The 17,152-nt window shown below is 35.2% G+C and overlaps 2 protein-coding genes across 4 annotated transcripts; one reads left to right on the top strand and one right to left on the bottom strand.

Moving 5' to 3' along the window:
* Positions 1-2,013: 2,013 nt before the first annotated feature.
* On the bottom strand, positions 2,014-7,545 carry LOC146899265 (phosphoenolpyruvate carboxylase, housekeeping isozyme). 2 transcript variants are annotated; one of them, XM_085732732.1, is made up of 10 exons: positions 7,478-7,545; positions 6,743-7,342; positions 6,576-6,660; positions 5,708-5,930; positions 5,396-5,499; positions 5,206-5,299; positions 4,922-5,076; positions 3,571-4,569; positions 3,083-3,469; positions 2,014-2,619 (listed from the first exon to the last, which is right to left on the bottom strand). In XM_085732732.1, the coding sequence occupies exons 2-10, from the start codon at positions 7,300-7,302 to the stop codon at positions 2,323-2,325; spliced, it is 2,904 nt and encodes a 967-aa protein (XP_085588858.1). In that variant the 5' UTR covers positions 7,303-7,342; positions 7,478-7,545; the 3' UTR covers positions 2,014-2,322. The 2 variants fall into 2 exon arrangements, with proteins under 2 accessions (XP_085588858.1, XP_085588859.1); XM_085732733.1 differs by having other exon boundaries at positions 6,743-7,337.
* Positions 7,546-11,459: 3,914 nt separating this feature from the next.
* On the top strand, positions 11,460-16,706 carry LOC146899264 (UBP1-associated protein 2C-like). Of its 2 annotated transcripts, none has more exons than XM_085739153.1 (2): positions 11,460-12,907; positions 16,038-16,706. In XM_085739153.1, exon 1 carries the CDS (start codon positions 11,575-11,577, stop codon positions 12,904-12,906), a length of 1,332 nt encoding a protein of 443 aa, XP_085595279.1. In that variant the 5' UTR covers positions 11,460-11,574; the 3' UTR covers position 12,907; positions 16,038-16,706. The 2 variants fall into 2 exon arrangements, with proteins under 2 accessions (XP_085595279.1, XP_085595278.1); XM_085739152.1 differs by lacking the exon at positions 16,038-16,706 and adding an exon at positions 14,507-14,820.
* Positions 16,707-17,152: the final 446 nt, after the last annotated feature.

Below are 17,152 nucleotides of genomic sequence, written 5' to 3'. Positions count from 1 at the left end.
TAGTGTGCCTCTTGAATATTTTATGGATAAAAATATGGAGGAAAAAAAACCTATAATTTACTATAAAAATTAGGCTTAAACACACTTTTGGCCCCTAACTTTGCACTAGTTGCGATTTTGGTTTCTTATTAAAAAAATTACATTTCAACCCCCTAAGTTTCCCTCTTTTTGCAACTTTTAATTTTGATCATTCAAAATCAACTATTCGAGACTGTATAAGATCAAGAAACCAGTCTCAAACCATATTCTTTGCCTGTAAATCTTAAACTTATTTAACAAAACACCTAATTTGTTTTTAGGGTCCCCCTAATATGGTCTTTTTTTTTTAAGGTCCAGCCGTGAACCTCTTAATATGACTGGTTATAGAAGGTTCCCTATCACTTCTTAAAATAATACATTCTCCATAAAAAATGTATCAAATTTTGTGGGTGAAGATTGCAATCGAATTGGCGGACAATGAAGGTGGGGGAGCGAGAAGGGAGTGAATGCAAAGGAGAATGAAACTCTCAAATTTCATTATGTCTCTGTAATTGATGTTTACAATTGCATTCTTTTGAAAGTTGAACTGATAGTTTGTTAATTATTAGCCTTTTAATAACGAAGTTTTGCATCTTGATGCCATCGCATAAAACAATTCCCACATTAAGTTCCTCAAAAAAAAAAAAAAAAAAATTCCCACATTAAGTTACAACCATGACATAAAACGACCCATAGAAACCCCCCATTATCTTATGCTTCACATCTCTGTAACCCACCAGAACCACTACTCCACCACCACTTACAACCTCAACAAAAAGGGAATCGAGGACCCAAGTCCATGTTTACAGACAGATCTTGCGGAGCTTTTTGTTATGATTGTGTGGTGAAGAGAGGAAAATGAAGAGTTTTTGTTAATGGAAGTTTGTGTTGCAGAGAAAGATCTGATTTGTTTTCTATAAGAAATTAAAATAAATAAAAAAATAAATAATAATCTAGACTTTCAGTTTCAGTTTGGGCTTTAATTTTTATTAGCAGAACAAGAAATAAAAATTAAAACCATATCTAACCCATAATCTTAATTAACTCACACAATAGAATTTGGTTGTGTTGTGTTTCTGAAGATGGTAAAGAATGGCGCGGTGAAAGGAGATGGGGGAATAGAGAAGAAAAACGTGGTGAAACTACCAAATCTACCTACTATAACCGATCATATTAGGAGGACCATAAGTGAACCTTAAAATGAGAGGACCATATTAGGGGTACCCAACCCTTGTTTTTATTGTCTTGAATTGTTGATTTTGAATGATCAAAATTGAAAGTTACAAAAGGGAGAAACTCAAGAGGCTGCAATGTGGTTTTTTTTTTAATATGAGGCCAAAATCGTAACTAGTATAAAGTTAGGAGACCAAAAGTGTGTTTAGACACCTAATTATCACTAATTAATTTGTTTTAAGAAATTCTTTCACAAATCAATTAATTACAAGAGAACTGTGTATTTTATTTTATTTTAGTTTTTGACAGAGTATTTATTAGTTGTGTATCTTCTACATTATTTTTTAAAGCAAATCTTCTACATTATTTTTTAAAATGAGAAAAATATAGCTATACACTAATTAAAAATTTAAATTAGGTGCACTCGTTGTCACTGTATTAATAAAATTAATTAAACAAGTATAAATAAAAATAATCTTGATCACTCTAAAAAATATTGTTGAGTCATTTATACTAAAATTTAAAATTAAATTGATATTAATCAATATAACAATGTTGATAAAATTACAAAACACTGACTATAATGTAGTAGTAAATAAATATTGTCACAAGACTTTTGTAAATAAATTGTATTTTGTCTAAAAATCAACCAAAAAAACTCTGCATTAATGCTATTGATAACTTTTTTTCATGTATTTTACAAAAAAAAATAAAAAAGATTTGTATGGTGTTTTTGTAGGTGTTTTTGTAAACTGACTACAATGATATCATGTATTTGTATGGTGCACGGATATCACACTAAAAAATAACAAACAAAAAATATTTAATTAATATGACTGATGATAACATATATTTTGTAACAATCAATCACTGATAAAAATTATCCGTCAACATAGTTTAGGACTGAACATACCAATCAGTTGCAAACTTGCATTGATTCATTCCAATGTAATGCATCTATATTTTTAGCACAGAAGCATGGAAACACTGTTCATATCTTATGATGGATATAACTAGGGAAAAGAAAAAAAAAACACCCTTTTGGTGTGAGCAACTAGTTCATTATTTCTGGTAAGAAAACAGAAAACCAAAGTGAAAGCAAAGAGAAGACAAGACCACATAAACTCAGATTTAACCGGTGTTTTGCAAGCCAGCAGCAATACCCTTCATGGTGAGAATGAGGGTGTCTTCCAAACCAGGTGCATATTCACTTGTTGGGTTCAGTGTTACAAGTTCATCAGCAGCTTTACTTATCTCTATAGACTCTTTAGAGATATGGGGACGTAGTTTCACATTATAGTTTGGATCACGGATGCGTTTCAATGTGTAAGCCTGGCACACATTCAAGGTAGTTATGTATGAATCACGCAGGCGGAGTCTTTGCTTCAAGTAAGGGTCTCCCTCAAGAAGATCCTTGTGCGCAGCCACCTATACCAGTACAGCAGAAAAATGAAAATAAGCTTTTGTAAGAACTAACCAGTGTCTTATTCTTTGTAAATAGTTCAATGATTAACAAAGAATAAAAAGCTACTTATAGTTCAAATAATCTAGATATGTTCCCAAGAATATATGGCTAGGGGAAGTGTATTGTTTGTTAAAAGGTTCCCAAGAGGATTGGAGGAAAATCGTATGAATGTAATTTATGTGCAATTTTTTTTTTCAATTCTATCACAACCTTAATAGCTCACTTTTAAAAATACTTGGAATTTTATAAATGATAACCAACCAGTTCTTTTGAAAGAAAAAAAAAAAAAATACTTGTTCAATAAAATAAATAATACTCAAAAATAAGATTCTCATCATTATAATCCTAAATACATTTCCAATAATTAATTTAAATAACTGGAGACAAACATCTTGTTAGGAATTAATTGAATTAATATAGCTTCACCTGAAGTAGGAGTTTCTTGGTTTCTTCGAATTTGGTTCTCAACTGCTCCCCAAATGACCATAGATCGTTTGAAACAAGGAGCCTATCATACAGAGCAGCAATACCTGGGTCTCCCTTGGCAAACACCATTTCAACTAAATCAATAGTGACCCTAAAGAAAGGCCATTGATTGTACATCTCTTGAAGCATTTGAAGATTTCTAATATCCTTGTCAATAACATTCTTGAATGCTGCCCCAAAGCCTAGCCACACTGGAAGATGAAACCTTGTTTGTGTCCAGGCAAAGATCCAAGGAATAGCACGGAGAGTCTCAATACCTCCGCTTGGCTTACGCTTTGCTGGTCGACTTCCAATATTCATGCGGCCATACTCCAACTCTGGAGTAGCCTGCAGTTTAGAACGTTTTTAGTGACTGTTAATATAACTGCCGGTTTATTCAATAGAAAGAAAGAAAAACAAGCAACTGATCTTTATTTTAGGAATCTTACCAGCCTGAAATACTCAACAAAACGAGGTTCTTGGAATACCATAGAACGGTATTCCTCTGTGGCAATGATAGCCATCTGATCCATCAACGCACGCCATTCTGGTTTGGGAGAAATTGGAGGATGCATTCCATGCTCTAGAGTAGCTGCAGTGAAACGTTGTAGTGTTCGGAAACATAAGTGCTCCTCACCAAATGATTGCTCGATAACTTCGCCTTGGACAGTTACACGAAGTGATCCATGGATTGTATCTGGAGGCTGAGACAAGATAGCAAGATGAGTGGGACCGCCACCTCTCCCAACAGTCCCTCCACGACCATGGAACATAGTTAGTTTAACACCATATTCCTTAGCTACCTTTATAAGCTCCTCTTGAGCCTTGAATAGCTGCCATGCTGCAGAAAACCTTCCGGCATCTTTACCTGAATCGGAGTACCCAATCATGACTTCTTGTTTCCCGTTGATCCGATTTCTGTACCAATCTATTGAGAACAATCGAGCCAAAGCAGCAGGAGCTGCCTCCAGATCTGCAAGCTTCTCAAACAATGGTACAACTCTCAATGGTTGCTTGACATGGCATTCGCGTTGCAAAAGTTCAACTGCTAGCACATCGGATGCTGCAGTTGCCATTGATATGATATATGCTCCAAAGTTGTCTGATGGTAGTTCTGCTATGACATGAAATGTATCCAAAACATCTTTAATTTCTTCGGTTTGGGGAAGGTCAGGTCCGAACAAGGGGCGTTTGCCACTCAATTCAGACAAAAGCCATTTCTGCCGCTTATCTTCAGACCATTCTTGGTAGGAGCCAATTTCAAGGTGTTTGGTTATGGCATCCAACACGTCAGTATGACGATCTGACTCTTGCCTAATATCAAGCCTCACTAGTGACAGACCAAAAGTAGAGACTTGCCTCAAGAAATCTAGAAGACTTCCATCAGCAATTGCGCGATCACCACAAGCACAAAGTGATCTATAACAGAGTTCAAGAGGTTCCAAGAACTAGAATAAATTTAAAAAGTTCAGTTAGGGTCTGTAAGCCAAAAAATAACAAGCAATCAAACTAAATGTTTCATAAAACATATCCTTGTTCTGTTATGTCTATTTTATCCTTTTTCACTACAAACAAAACTAAAGTAAAGTAGTAAACATTGATGATAATCTAACAAAACTGAAAAACATCAATTTCAGAAAATGAAATTATATTAATTATTGAAATGGGTTTTGATAAGTTTCTTAAACTACATAAACAGTGGGCGAATAATGTATAACAATGATGATTTTTAAACTGCTAAACTCAGAAGCTGGAATAGATTGTATTATTTGAAGAAAAAAAAGTAAGCAAATATATTACCTCGTCAACATTGGTGAAAGTATTTTCCTCTGGAATGTCCGAGTACCCATGAGCTAACAAATGGCGAGAACGCTCACGAGTTTGATAGAGCCTGTCCCTTACTTCACCAAGTATCACTCGGTATGGTTCATTTGGAGGAATGTTTTTCCAAAACTCTGTATCATGAATTGAGTAAAGAGTATCAGAAAAGTAAACTAACCAATGTAGCTATCATAATATGGGAGCTTTTACTAAAGTACAAAAAATTTACTTAATTGAACTTAAAGAGAGGCTTAAGTAAACACCTATGTAGTGTTTTGCAACTGCATCTTTCTTGGAAGACCTATTAAGTTCTTCTGCACGAACACGTAGCTCGTCATTGCAACGCCACATTGACAGCTACAGAAACAAAAGGAGAAATCAATATAATGGTGCCACAGTAGTAAACCATCTACAATGATACCATTTAAAAAGATTTAGGCGGCTTTAAATTACTTCAAACATAAGATCCTCTATTTGGGAGTAATACAAATTAGCAGCCATCATTCTAGCCAATAAGCAAACATCTCTTGTCACTTCAGGAGTTACTCTTGGATTTCCTGCATTATACTGAACATTGTTAGACACATGAGATTTGAAGAAGCGTAATAGTATAATGACATATATTACAAACAAACAAATATGAACCGTCTAAAGGTTGACATTTGACGTGGCCACGTTTATAACGTTTTGCTTCACAATCTCTACACATATTGGTTTCCTTCATAAACTGAGAAATATTATTGGTGGAGGAAAAAAGAATCATACCATCACGATCACCACCCATCCAAGAAGAAAACTGAATAAGTGGAGCATTATATGGGACACGTTCATTAATCCCTATATTCTTTAAAGCTGTATCAACACGACGGAGAAATTTAGGTACACCCATCCAAATTGTTTCATGGAAGTAGCTCATCCCTGCTCTCATCTCATCTTGTGGGGTTGGAGGGGTCCTCCTGATTTCATCAGTACGGAAGGCAGCTTGGATCTACATGAACAGAGTCAGCAGAAGAAACGTTTCAAAATCATGAATAAAGCATTTGCTTGCAACTTGAATATGTATATATATTTTGGTGATTATATACTTTTTGATAGCATGGATTCAATGATAATTTTTGTTATAAATTATAATATTCTCATGTGACCCCATTTTAAAGAAATAAGGAGAATAAATACTCTATAAATATTCTGATTTCAATGTCTACATTTGAAAGTAAATGTTTCAAATGTATAATTTGGATGGATTCAATGATAATTTTTGTTATAAATTATAATATTCTCATGTGACCCCATTTTAAAGAAATAAGGAGAATAAATACTCTATAAATATTCTGATTTCAATGTCTACATTTGAAAGTAAATGTTTCAAATGTATAATTTGGTTTAAAGATACAATAAGGCACTAGTAACAACCATTAGATCACAGCTCAAAAACTTGTAGAACTATGTTATGGAAGAAATAATTTTCCCCGTTATTTTTGCACTTAACTTCCCTTTAATAGATCAAATTGCATATAAATGTCTATATTTACAGGTATAGATGTCAAAAAACACATGCAGCGAATATAAAATATGATAAAATCGTTACAATCTAAAACGTATCAAAAGAAATTCCAAGAGTTTTGATATCCACCTCCCTTTGTAGAGCCTCATCAAGCTCCTGTTTATCATCCGGAGTGATGTCTTTGGCATACAATTGTGTTAAACAATTACGTATCCTGCAAAGAAAATGAAGTGATGAAAGTGAACTAAATGAAAGATAACAAAAGTAAAGGACATAAGGTTTTGAATCTAACTAACCTTCCATGCTTTTGAAGCAAAGACCTGCGAATTGATTGCGTTGGATGAGCAGTAAGAACGAGATCAACGGTCTGGTTTTTAAGTGCATCAAAAACTTCCTGAGGAGTCTTGTTCAACTCACCTACAAGTCTCTTGAGAGTTTCTTCGATATCTGATTCTGTTGTTGCATTGTTCTCATCAGCAAAATCACCCTTTTTCAACTTAATCCTTCGGCGGTGAGCAATTTGGACCTCTTCAGCTAAGTTAGCCAAGTTAAGCATATGAGAAAAGGATTTGGCAACAACAATAGAATCTCCAGCATCCAAACTAGTTATGAGATTTCCAAGTTCTTCAAGTTTTTGAGGATCATGCTTTCCTTCGTACTCAGCAGAAAGTTCATATACTTCTTGAACAGTTTCCTTGAGATCCTCACCGTGTAAATCCTGAAGAATATCAAGGAAACGGTCCAAGAGCAAAGCATCATACTCAACCAGTTTATCATCCTCACTCACTTTTGCAGGAACCAGTTGCCGAAGCTGAGCATCGATGGATGCCATCTTTTCAAGGTTCCTGTTCGCCATTGCTGCCTGCTGCTACTTACTTTTTCTTTTCTTTTCTTTCCTGCAAACATCAAAATTCAATCATAAATAAAGTGTTTGTTTGTTTGGTTTGCTAATACTAAAGCAGCCTATGGAAACATAACATGTGGATGATGAATCAATAACCGAGATCTAAGATTATGTAGAACTGTAGTACCTATCCTATGTAAAGGAAAGGACCAATCAGATAAGTAGATAGAGAGAGAAGTGAAAGTCTCCAGATCCAAAGTGAAAAGTGGTGCAGAGCTGTCTTTATATAGATAGATTGAGATAAACAAGGAATGACACGTGCACAAAATTGTTTAAGTAATCTAAGACTATGTTTGGATATTATAAAAAGAATGAAATAGAGTGGAACGGAACGGAACGGAAAGGAATACAATGGAGTGGAATGAAATAGAGAATCAATTCTATTGTTTTTGATATTTTATAATCGAACATAACAAAATATATTAAGATAGGATCCTAAACTTAATGAGCCTAAATGAATAGGGGGAAGACAATATGTGGAATGACGAACAAAAGATCTTAAGATCGAGTACGAAGGGTAAGACATGTCACTAGGACAAAGGACGTAAAAAATGGGGAACAAAACTAATGATGGGTGTGAGTTCTAAACATGATGTTGATTTAACGAAGACGTGAACTATAATATGTAGATATGATGTTAATCAACGAATGAGATGTTTACATTGTAAGATAATGGATATGATGATAATATAAATGTCATATGACGATGATGAACGACGTAATCAAAGATGCTTATGAGAGACTTAAGAGGAAAGTAGAGAGAGTTGTAAGTGGTTATTCATGAACTAATAAAGATGAAAATGATAGTAAATTAGAGTAAGGGACAAATATAATGATGAGGCTATATGAAGAGTGTGAACTTAGGAAAATTGTTAGGTTGAAGCATAAAGGAGTCGAGGTAAAATGGTAAAGATAAAGATACGATGAGGCGTATGTAAACAGGGATTAGAGATGAGTAGGTTAAATAAAGGGATGTAGTGAAAGATGGCAGTCGCGGTAATGATGAATACAAAGTTACGTACGAATAATGAGACAAAATCATAACAGTACAAATAACGAGGATGAATTTAGAGAATTGATGACGATGAGGGAATCGTTAAGGTGAAATGTAAACGGAGATAGGAAGTTGTGTATGAAGTAAATGAATGACGTGAGGGGTAGTAAGAGCGGTGAGTTAGGATAGGAATCTAACAAAAGAGAGTAAGATGAATGAGAAGGAAGATAAGAGATACATGAAGAAAAATGGATTGTTTTAGGAATAGTTCATAAACAAGAGACGAAGATAATAGAAGAAACTTAGAATAAAGGTCGAGTCTAGTAGCTTAAGTTAAAATTAAAGAGTACAAAACCTAAGTAAAACGAGCATATGGTGTTAGCGGCCTAAGGCAGTAGACGGCGAATAAGATGACTTAATTTATAATGATAGGAATTGATAAGTGGAAGTAATGATGAGGTAAGAGCTTAAAACTAATACGAAGAATAAGATATGCCGTAGAGGGTAAGGTGTAGAGCCAAAATGAACAAGTAGGATGGTGAAGTGGTTTAAGGTAATTAAGATGTTAGGTGAAGGAATAAGACGAAGGTAATTGTAAATATAAATGTGTAAGTTAAAGTACGGGATAATGTTAGAAATAGTGTTAATGGTGAAGTAACGACCTTAAGTTAAAATGAACAGAGTGTGGTCGATTTAAGAGGATAGATAATGTTAAGATAATTGATAAAATGAAATAGAACGAGAATAAAAAGTTGTGTGTTAATTAATGAATGATGTCAGAGGTAATATTAGTGACGAGACAAGATAATAAATCACTAGAGAAAAAAAAGACCTAAGTTAGAATGAGGTAATGATGATTAGGATGATTGGAGTTATAATTGACGATGAAAGAGAAACATAGTACTATGGTATAGTTGTGACTGAGAGTAAATAGTCTACTCATGGTGAAATGGAATTAGTGTCCTATAAAATCATTAATGATGAAATGAAGTAATATGGCATAAAATTGTTTTAAAGTGGAGAATAATTGTGATAGTTGTAATGATAATGGTGAGGTGGAACCTTAATAAAGGACAAAGAATTTGTAGTTAGGATGAAACACGCAGTGCATGAGAATAGTTAATGTTGAGTATAGGTTTTAAGGACAATGTTGAGTAATGACGATTTTGTATGTTGAATGATGACGTAATGACGGGGTTGTATAATATTGAATAATGACGACATAAATGGTGTCTATGATGATGTATAAATGACATATATGAATGACGAATAATGACGAATGATATACTTGTTTTAGAATAACAAGTAGAATGATGAAATGAACTATGTTGTGAAGATGATCTGTTGTCGATGTATTTTCTAAATGGTGTTAGTTAGTCTTCATGCATCATATCATATTGCATAAAAATGACGAAAGACGAATGATGTATGTTTGTTCAGTAACACAACTCTGACATACAAATGTTGATTAGGATTTATGTATGTATGCTCAGTAACACAACCCCCTGACATACAAATGTTGATTAGAAATCGGTACCGGGATGCATATAGAGGTGTGAAAGAGACGTTGTTGATTGTCAGCACATCAAAAGAGTCGTTGTTGAAGCTTGATCAAATCACCAATGATCCGTTGCTTGATTTGGTTATTGTCCTAAGAGGGAACAATTTCAAATCCATTCCTTGTATAGAGAATTACCAGCGTAGTCACAGCTGTTGTCTTGTACTATTGCAGACACAAAACATAGTAGTGGAGATAGTGGTTGTACAATTGTACTATTGTCCTTTTTCTGCGTTCTTCAATGGATAAACATTCAATGCCTTCAAATTCCTCTGAATTAGCCGTTGCTCCAGGCTTCTATTCCTTCTGCAATGATGCACAATTAGAATGACAACATTTAACTAACTTCAGCTTCCAGTCTTCAGCTTCTGATGATTTTTAGTTTCTGATGATCTCCAGCTTCTGATGACGTCAGCTTCTGATGATCTTCAGAACCTCTTTTCTTCAGATGCTTTCTTGCAACACAAGCTTCCTTTTTGTAGATTCAATTGCTCTCATTTGTTCTTTCAGAACCTATACTTGGTTTAGAGACACTTAAATTTTTGTCTATGGTCTTACACATTTGAATAAATATTAGCATATCCAATTGACAATTTTTAATACTTTGTTATCATCAAAACTCAAAGGGTAATGTTAAACACATTTTGTTCCAGCAGGCGTGAGTTAACTCACGCAGGCCATGTATCCTGCGTGACTTAAGTTACGCAATGGTTTACACGAGCGTGAGTTAAATCACGTTGTGTGAGTTAAGTTACGCAAATTTAACACTAACTTGAGTTAACGCACGCAAAGGTAAAAATGTCTTTTCAGTTGGGAACGAGCAAAAACTATTGGATAAATAGCGGAATTCTTGAAGCAATCCATAGCCATCGACCAATTGTTTTTTTTTTAGGCTTAATAGCAGTTTTAGACCCCTAAGTTTCAAGAAGTTACGATTTTAGCCCCCTAAGAAGAAAATTACAAAACCGCCCCCTAAGTTTTGACCCCTGGGCCAATTTTGACTCGGTCAACACGCCACGTGTGTATTTATTTATTTATTTTAATTAATTTTTTTTTTTTATTTTTTAATAAAAAAATATTTTTAAAATAATAAAAGAAATTATTTTTTATATAATTAAAAAATTACTCCCTCCGTCTCTAAATTATAGTCGTTTAAGGTTTGTGCACGGTTATTAAGGAAATGATTAGTTTGGTTGATTTTGATAGTAAAATTAGTGTCATTTACTAAAACACCCTTATTAATTGTAGTTAGTGGAGTAGTTAAGTTGGATGAAATTCAATAAATAAGGGTATATTAATGGAAAAAAATAATAAATGTTGCATTGGTATTCTAAAGTGACAATTATTTTGAGAAAAAGAAAAAATAGTAAAGTGACAATTATTGTGAGACGGAGGGAGTAAAAACTTAGGGGACGATTTTATAATTTTTTTTTCTTAGACAACCAAAATCGCAGCTTCTTTAAACTTAGGGGGGCTAAAACTGGCATATTTTTTGGGATCAAACCCAGTATCAATGTTCTGTTTATATAATCCCCTGATATTATTTTAACCAATCTCTCTCTCTCTCTCTTCTCATACAACACAACACAATCAGAGTGAAGAGAGCTGACACATTAAGGATTTAGGGTTAGGGTTTATCTTTTCTTGAATCTTTACCCTTTTCTAAATTCCAATGCAAACGATAATGGATCCCACCAAAAAGCGCAAGCTGGACGAGAACGGCTTCGGCGGCGAATCTGATCACCTAAAGCTCTCCCCCTCGGAAGGCCGCAAGCTGATCGAGCGTTTCACCTCCGACCAGCTAATCAACATCCTTCAAGACGCCGTCGTCCGCCATCCCGACGTTCTCTCAGCCGCTCGTGCAGTTGCAGACCCAGACATCTCCCGACGCAAGCTCTTTATCCGCGGCCTCGGTTGGGACACCACCACCGAAGGCCTCCGTTCACTCTTTTCAACCTACGGTGAACTCGAAGAAGCCATCGTCATCGTCGATAAGGCCACCGGGAAGTCAAAGGGTTACGGCTTTGTAACCTTCCTCCACGTGGACGGTGCCCTATTAGCTCTCCGTGAGCCTAGCAAGCGTATTGATGGGCGCGTTACTGTCACGCAGCTGGCTGCAGCAGGGAATTCAGGTTCCAACACCAACGCAGCTGACGTTGCCCAACGGAAAATATATGTATCCAACGTGCCGCCAGATCTTCCAGGGGACAAGCTTCTAGCCCACTTCTCAATTTATGGGGAGATCGAGGAAGGTCCATTGGGTTTTGATAAGCAGACAGGAAGATCCAAAGGCTTCGCTCTTTTTGTTTATAAGACACCTGAGGGGGCAAACGCCGCCGTATCAGAGCCCGTCAAGAATGTGGAGGGGCGCCAGTTAAATTGCAAGCTGGCAATAACAGATGGTGGGAAACAGCAAGGGATGCGGGGTGGCCCGGACGGGACTCAGGTTCGTGGGAATGCTCATGGAAATGGAATGGGGATGGCTCCTGCAGCTGGGCCTGCGTCGGGTCAATATGGTGCTTCTGTGGGTATGGGTTCTTACGGTGGGTTTTCTGCTGGGCATCAGGGTCAGCCTCCAATGGGTAACCATCCTTTGAATTCGTCTGTTGGTGGTGGTTTGTCTTCTGTTGGGAATCAGGCTCCATCTTCAATGGGTGGAGCTGGTGGGTATGGTGGTGGTCATTATGGAGGTTATGGTGGGCCAGCGGCGACTGGCTATGGCGGTAGTGGTGGTGGTGGTGGTTATGGCGGAGGTAGTGGTGTGACGGGTCCCAGTGCAGGAGCCGGTGGTGGACATGGTTCTGCTGGAGGTAGTGGTGGACTTGGACTTACTTCCTTGTACAGATTACCAAGTTCTGGTGGAATGCAAGCTGGTGGATATCCCGACAGTGGACACTATAATTCATCGGGCTATCCGAATCAGCATCATCCTCCTGCTGGAGCGTCGCCGGTACCAAGGGTTCAACCTGGTTCCATGTATTCAAATGTGCCTCCTTACTACTAAGGTAATTTTGAATTTTCTGGTTTGTAACATTCTCTTTAGGTCAATTATTTTATGTTGTATGTTCCTTTTTCTTAGTTTTGTTCTTCTGTTATTACATTGTTTCTCTTTTCTCAGTTTTTGTTTTGTCAATAGAGTGTTTCTTTGTGTACTTCATAGTATTATTTGGTATATGTTATTATTACCTGCATTATTTCCACTGTGGTATTATTTTTAACAATTATTTGCACTGTGTTTTGTAGCATGAGTTCTATTCATGAATAATCAGTGGTGAGGTCTGAGGACTAAATAGTGTTATAGTTCAAAATTTGCTTCGCATGCCCTGTCTATGTTATGAAAAGTTGTTCCTGTCATAGTTTGTGTTTTGTGTTTGCTGTCTTGACTTGTAAATTATTCAGTATGTATGACTAAATATGTCGTTTGTGATGTCTTTTTTGCTCTTTTGATCGGTATCTTTATTTAATTGTTACCTTTTGACCTCTTTGCTTGTCGTCTTGTAAAATAATTGTCTTAATATTAATTGAATTGAACATACCTGTTTGTTGTGGTGTTAGAGATTGCAGCTGATCTGTGATTTTCTATACCTGATTGATAAATGTTTTGATTTCTATGCACCTGTAGCTAGATAAATCCTTATTTGAAGTCGTTAATAGTGAATTTGTGATGGGTAGTAAATTCCATCCTTTCAGTATGGAATATACCGAATCCCTTTTTTTTTTTATTAAACTTCTGACTTGGTTTTAGTTTTGTTATTTTTGTTTTATTTTACTTGACTACAACCTGTTTTGTTACTTTCTTTGTTAACTCATTCATTATGTATTGCATACCAACACTATCATTTAGAATTGCGCTAGGAAACTTTCGTCTCATTCAATAAAAAACGGCATGGAATAAAATCTGAAGTTTTGGTACTCCCTTTGTCCCAGATAATTGTTGCTTCTAGTTTCCAGTGCAATTTTCATTTCTTTTTTCAAATTGTACCTTCTAATCAATAATATGTGCATCACTTTCAATTCATTATTCTCTCACTTTGTTTTAATGATAATTAGAACACACCAATAGTTAATAAGTATAATTTGGTAAAATCATCTCTTTCTCTCTCATTTATCATATTGGTCAAATACATCACTTAATTTTTTGGGATGGAGGGAGTATTATTTATGGAGACATTGAGTTTATTTCTTGTTGAAACTCTTATTTAGTGCTTATCCAACATTTATCATGTTTTGTTCTGCAATGTCTTTCTAATTTTTAATTCCCTTAATACTAAGTGCCGTCTATATGATTTGATTTTAATCGGTATCATCTGATTATCTGATATTGTGGTTTTCCCCTCCTTGCTTGTATAGTTTAATTGTTTGTGGTGTGTGGCTTGTTTGTCTTTAAACTTTGCCATTATAATTTCCTACTTGTTGTGCATGTTTCGTATTCCTTGCTTGAAATCATCTTCAAAATTGTAATTTGGGTTGTGTTTTGACATGGCCGTTCCTCCTATTAATGGATAAGCAGTGATTTTTGTCATCGAGTATGCACTTTTACTATATATATTCATTGAAAGATGGTTGTGAAATGATGAATTGAGTTGAATGGATGTTTGATTCAGGTGTATCATCGCTTGTTGGGCGCAGATCTTTGTGTGCTTCTGGTGATTGCGTTATTGCAGACTATGTGCTCTGGTGTTGTGATTGTGTTAGCTTGTCCTTTTACAGCCTGTTGATTTCATCTGCCCCTTTTTTAAGCTTGTTCCATGTGTTGTTAGTTAAAAGCTATTGAGATAGACTAGTTTTGTACTTTTAGCCGGATCACTTTAGCTGTACAATCTGTTTTAATTATATGCTCATGGATTATGGTATTTTTATTATGAGTTTGTACTTGGTTACATTTTCCTTGGGTTATCAATAATTTCTTCCTGAGTTATATTATACTCCTTATTTGATGTTTTCTTCCTGAGTTATATTATACTCTCCTTATTTGATGTTGTACCTAAAAAGAATTACCTAAAAAGAATTTCTTTGTACAATATAAAATGGATTATATTGGTGTCAGCCTTTTTTAATTCCAAAACATCTTTGCTTTTCCAACAATTCCAACAAGAACCCATTTATTTTGTTTCCCCAAGGAACTCCACATCAAGTTATTGCACCTTTGTTTAGATTTATCAACTGCGCTGTATGAATTTGTTGTAAAGAAATTGTTTAGGTTTGAAGTATGATGCCCTAGTTACTTGCATAGATTGTTAGTGATGTTGTGAATGGAAGATGGCGGTTTATGGAAGATGCTCTTTAACAAAAATGATTGTTGATACACTTTATGTAGAGCTGGTTAGTGGAAGATAGCGATGCAGTTGTGTATTTCAATAAATTTATGTTCATTTCTCAATCTAACGGGATTTAGTTTCTTTTGCTGGTTTGTGGTATGGTGAAGGCTTTCTGCACCAATTAGTATTTTAGGTTGGTATTGTTGATTGCTAACCTGAAGATAAAATGATAGAGTGAAATAATGTGTATTGCTTAATGCCTGCGCTTTATTTAGGTCTAATGAAGCTTGCTGATCGATGAATTTCTTGCTTCCTTCTGTTTTGTATTTCACTCTTCTACATTTTCTTTCCCCCTCTATTCTAGTAGTGGTCTGATCATGGGACTGTGTTTGGATTGCCTCAACAATTTATTTTTTTGCATTTCATTTTTGTTTGCCATAAACCCCACATCTATAGAATAATTCCATGTCTACTCATGTGGAATTCATTAGATGCTTGGCTTTATTATTTCTTTTTGGGTGTATTGTATTCTGAATTTGCTCGTGTGTTTGGGATATTATACTCCGTCCGATCTGAACACTTGATTCTTTTAGATTGTTGGTACTTCAAAATTTATGTTTTGTACGATTTCTTTACATCATTTTTTTCATTATAGGTCAAATTTGAATCCTATAATATATTTTGTTTTTTCTTCAAACTTCTCTTGGTCGCGATCCTTACTAATTCATATTCTAAAAGCTAGTGTATAATTTGCTTGCTATGGTGTAATTAGCTTTATTCCATTACACAAATGATAGCTGAAGTTTTAATCAAAAAGATACTAATGCATTATTATTATTTGCAATACTTATACATCTAAGTGTCTTATTGGTTGTAGTTTGGTTATATATCTCCTTCACCCTATGTTGGTTATGTCTAAATATTGTGGTAAAGGTTCAACCATTGGTTGAACATGAACAAAAGATTGGTTGCCGCGGGACCGAATAGTTGAACTGAAGTAGCACCTGTTTGGTTGTGCGTCCAACATGCAATTTGTCCCGACGTTGTTTTCACCTCAATTTCAAGAACCTATACATCCAAGCTTCTGGCTAAATGTGTGGCCATGTCCAACTAAACACAGTAACAAACTAGTTTATTTACGTGATCATTACTAGTCTAGTGAAGTGCCTTCAGGAAGATGGTTGTTGGCGTGGAATTGAAATTCTGTCATACGATGGCTTGGTGGGTAAATCTTTTTCCAAAAGCTCTTGTTTGACACGACTCATCGCTTTGAAATTCATTGGCCCTTCCAACAAGCCCTGTGACGCTTGTATATATGTGTCAAGTTGGTAATAGTATAGTTTAGTTAGTTAACTTTGTTTAGGTCAGTTAACGTTTTAGAAGACTGAAAATATTGTTAGAACTGGTGTGCTTTGTATTAGCCACTGCCACTGTATTACAAGTTATTGTTGGAATTTGGATGTCATTGGTATGGTTTCCTTATTTGCTTACTACACAATTCAGAATAGCGGTTTTCGATCAATCAATAAATCACCCAATTAATTTATCTTATGTTTTTCTTTTTGTACAGAAAAATCATATATAATGTTAGAATCAAAACTTGTACCAACTTGAATGTTGGGGTAATTTTCAGTGTAAGTTTACTGAAATGATATTGAGAGTTGAAAGTTTTGAAATTTTCAATGCGTGTACACAAACTTGAGTGAGTTGTTTTGATTTTAACTAACGATCTAAGTCTAGTTTTTGAGCAGGAGTTTAATTGAGTTCAACATGGAAAAGGATTCACTTTTAAAAAAAAAAAAAAAAATTGGAAGAGGATTCACGTCAAACTTGGTGATAATTCGGTTTCAATTTTTATCTTGTTGAAATGAATTAAATTAGACTATTATTTTTCCCCCTCTATTACTTTTCCCACTTTATGATATTCTTGTGCGCTCGCAAAATTTTTTTAAAAAAAAAATACCTATGGTTCGGATAATATAATTTGAACCA

This window comes from Medicago sativa, chromosome 8 (genome assembly GCF_051527215.1).
Source record: "Medicago sativa cultivar Bolivia chromosome 8, Bolivia_mono, whole genome shotgun sequence".
In the NCBI taxonomy this organism is placed as follows: Eukaryota; Viridiplantae; Streptophyta; class Magnoliopsida; order Fabales; family Fabaceae; genus Medicago; species Medicago sativa.
Note: the sequence above shows the minus strand (reverse complement) of the source record. Positions and strands in the feature narration are given on the sequence as shown.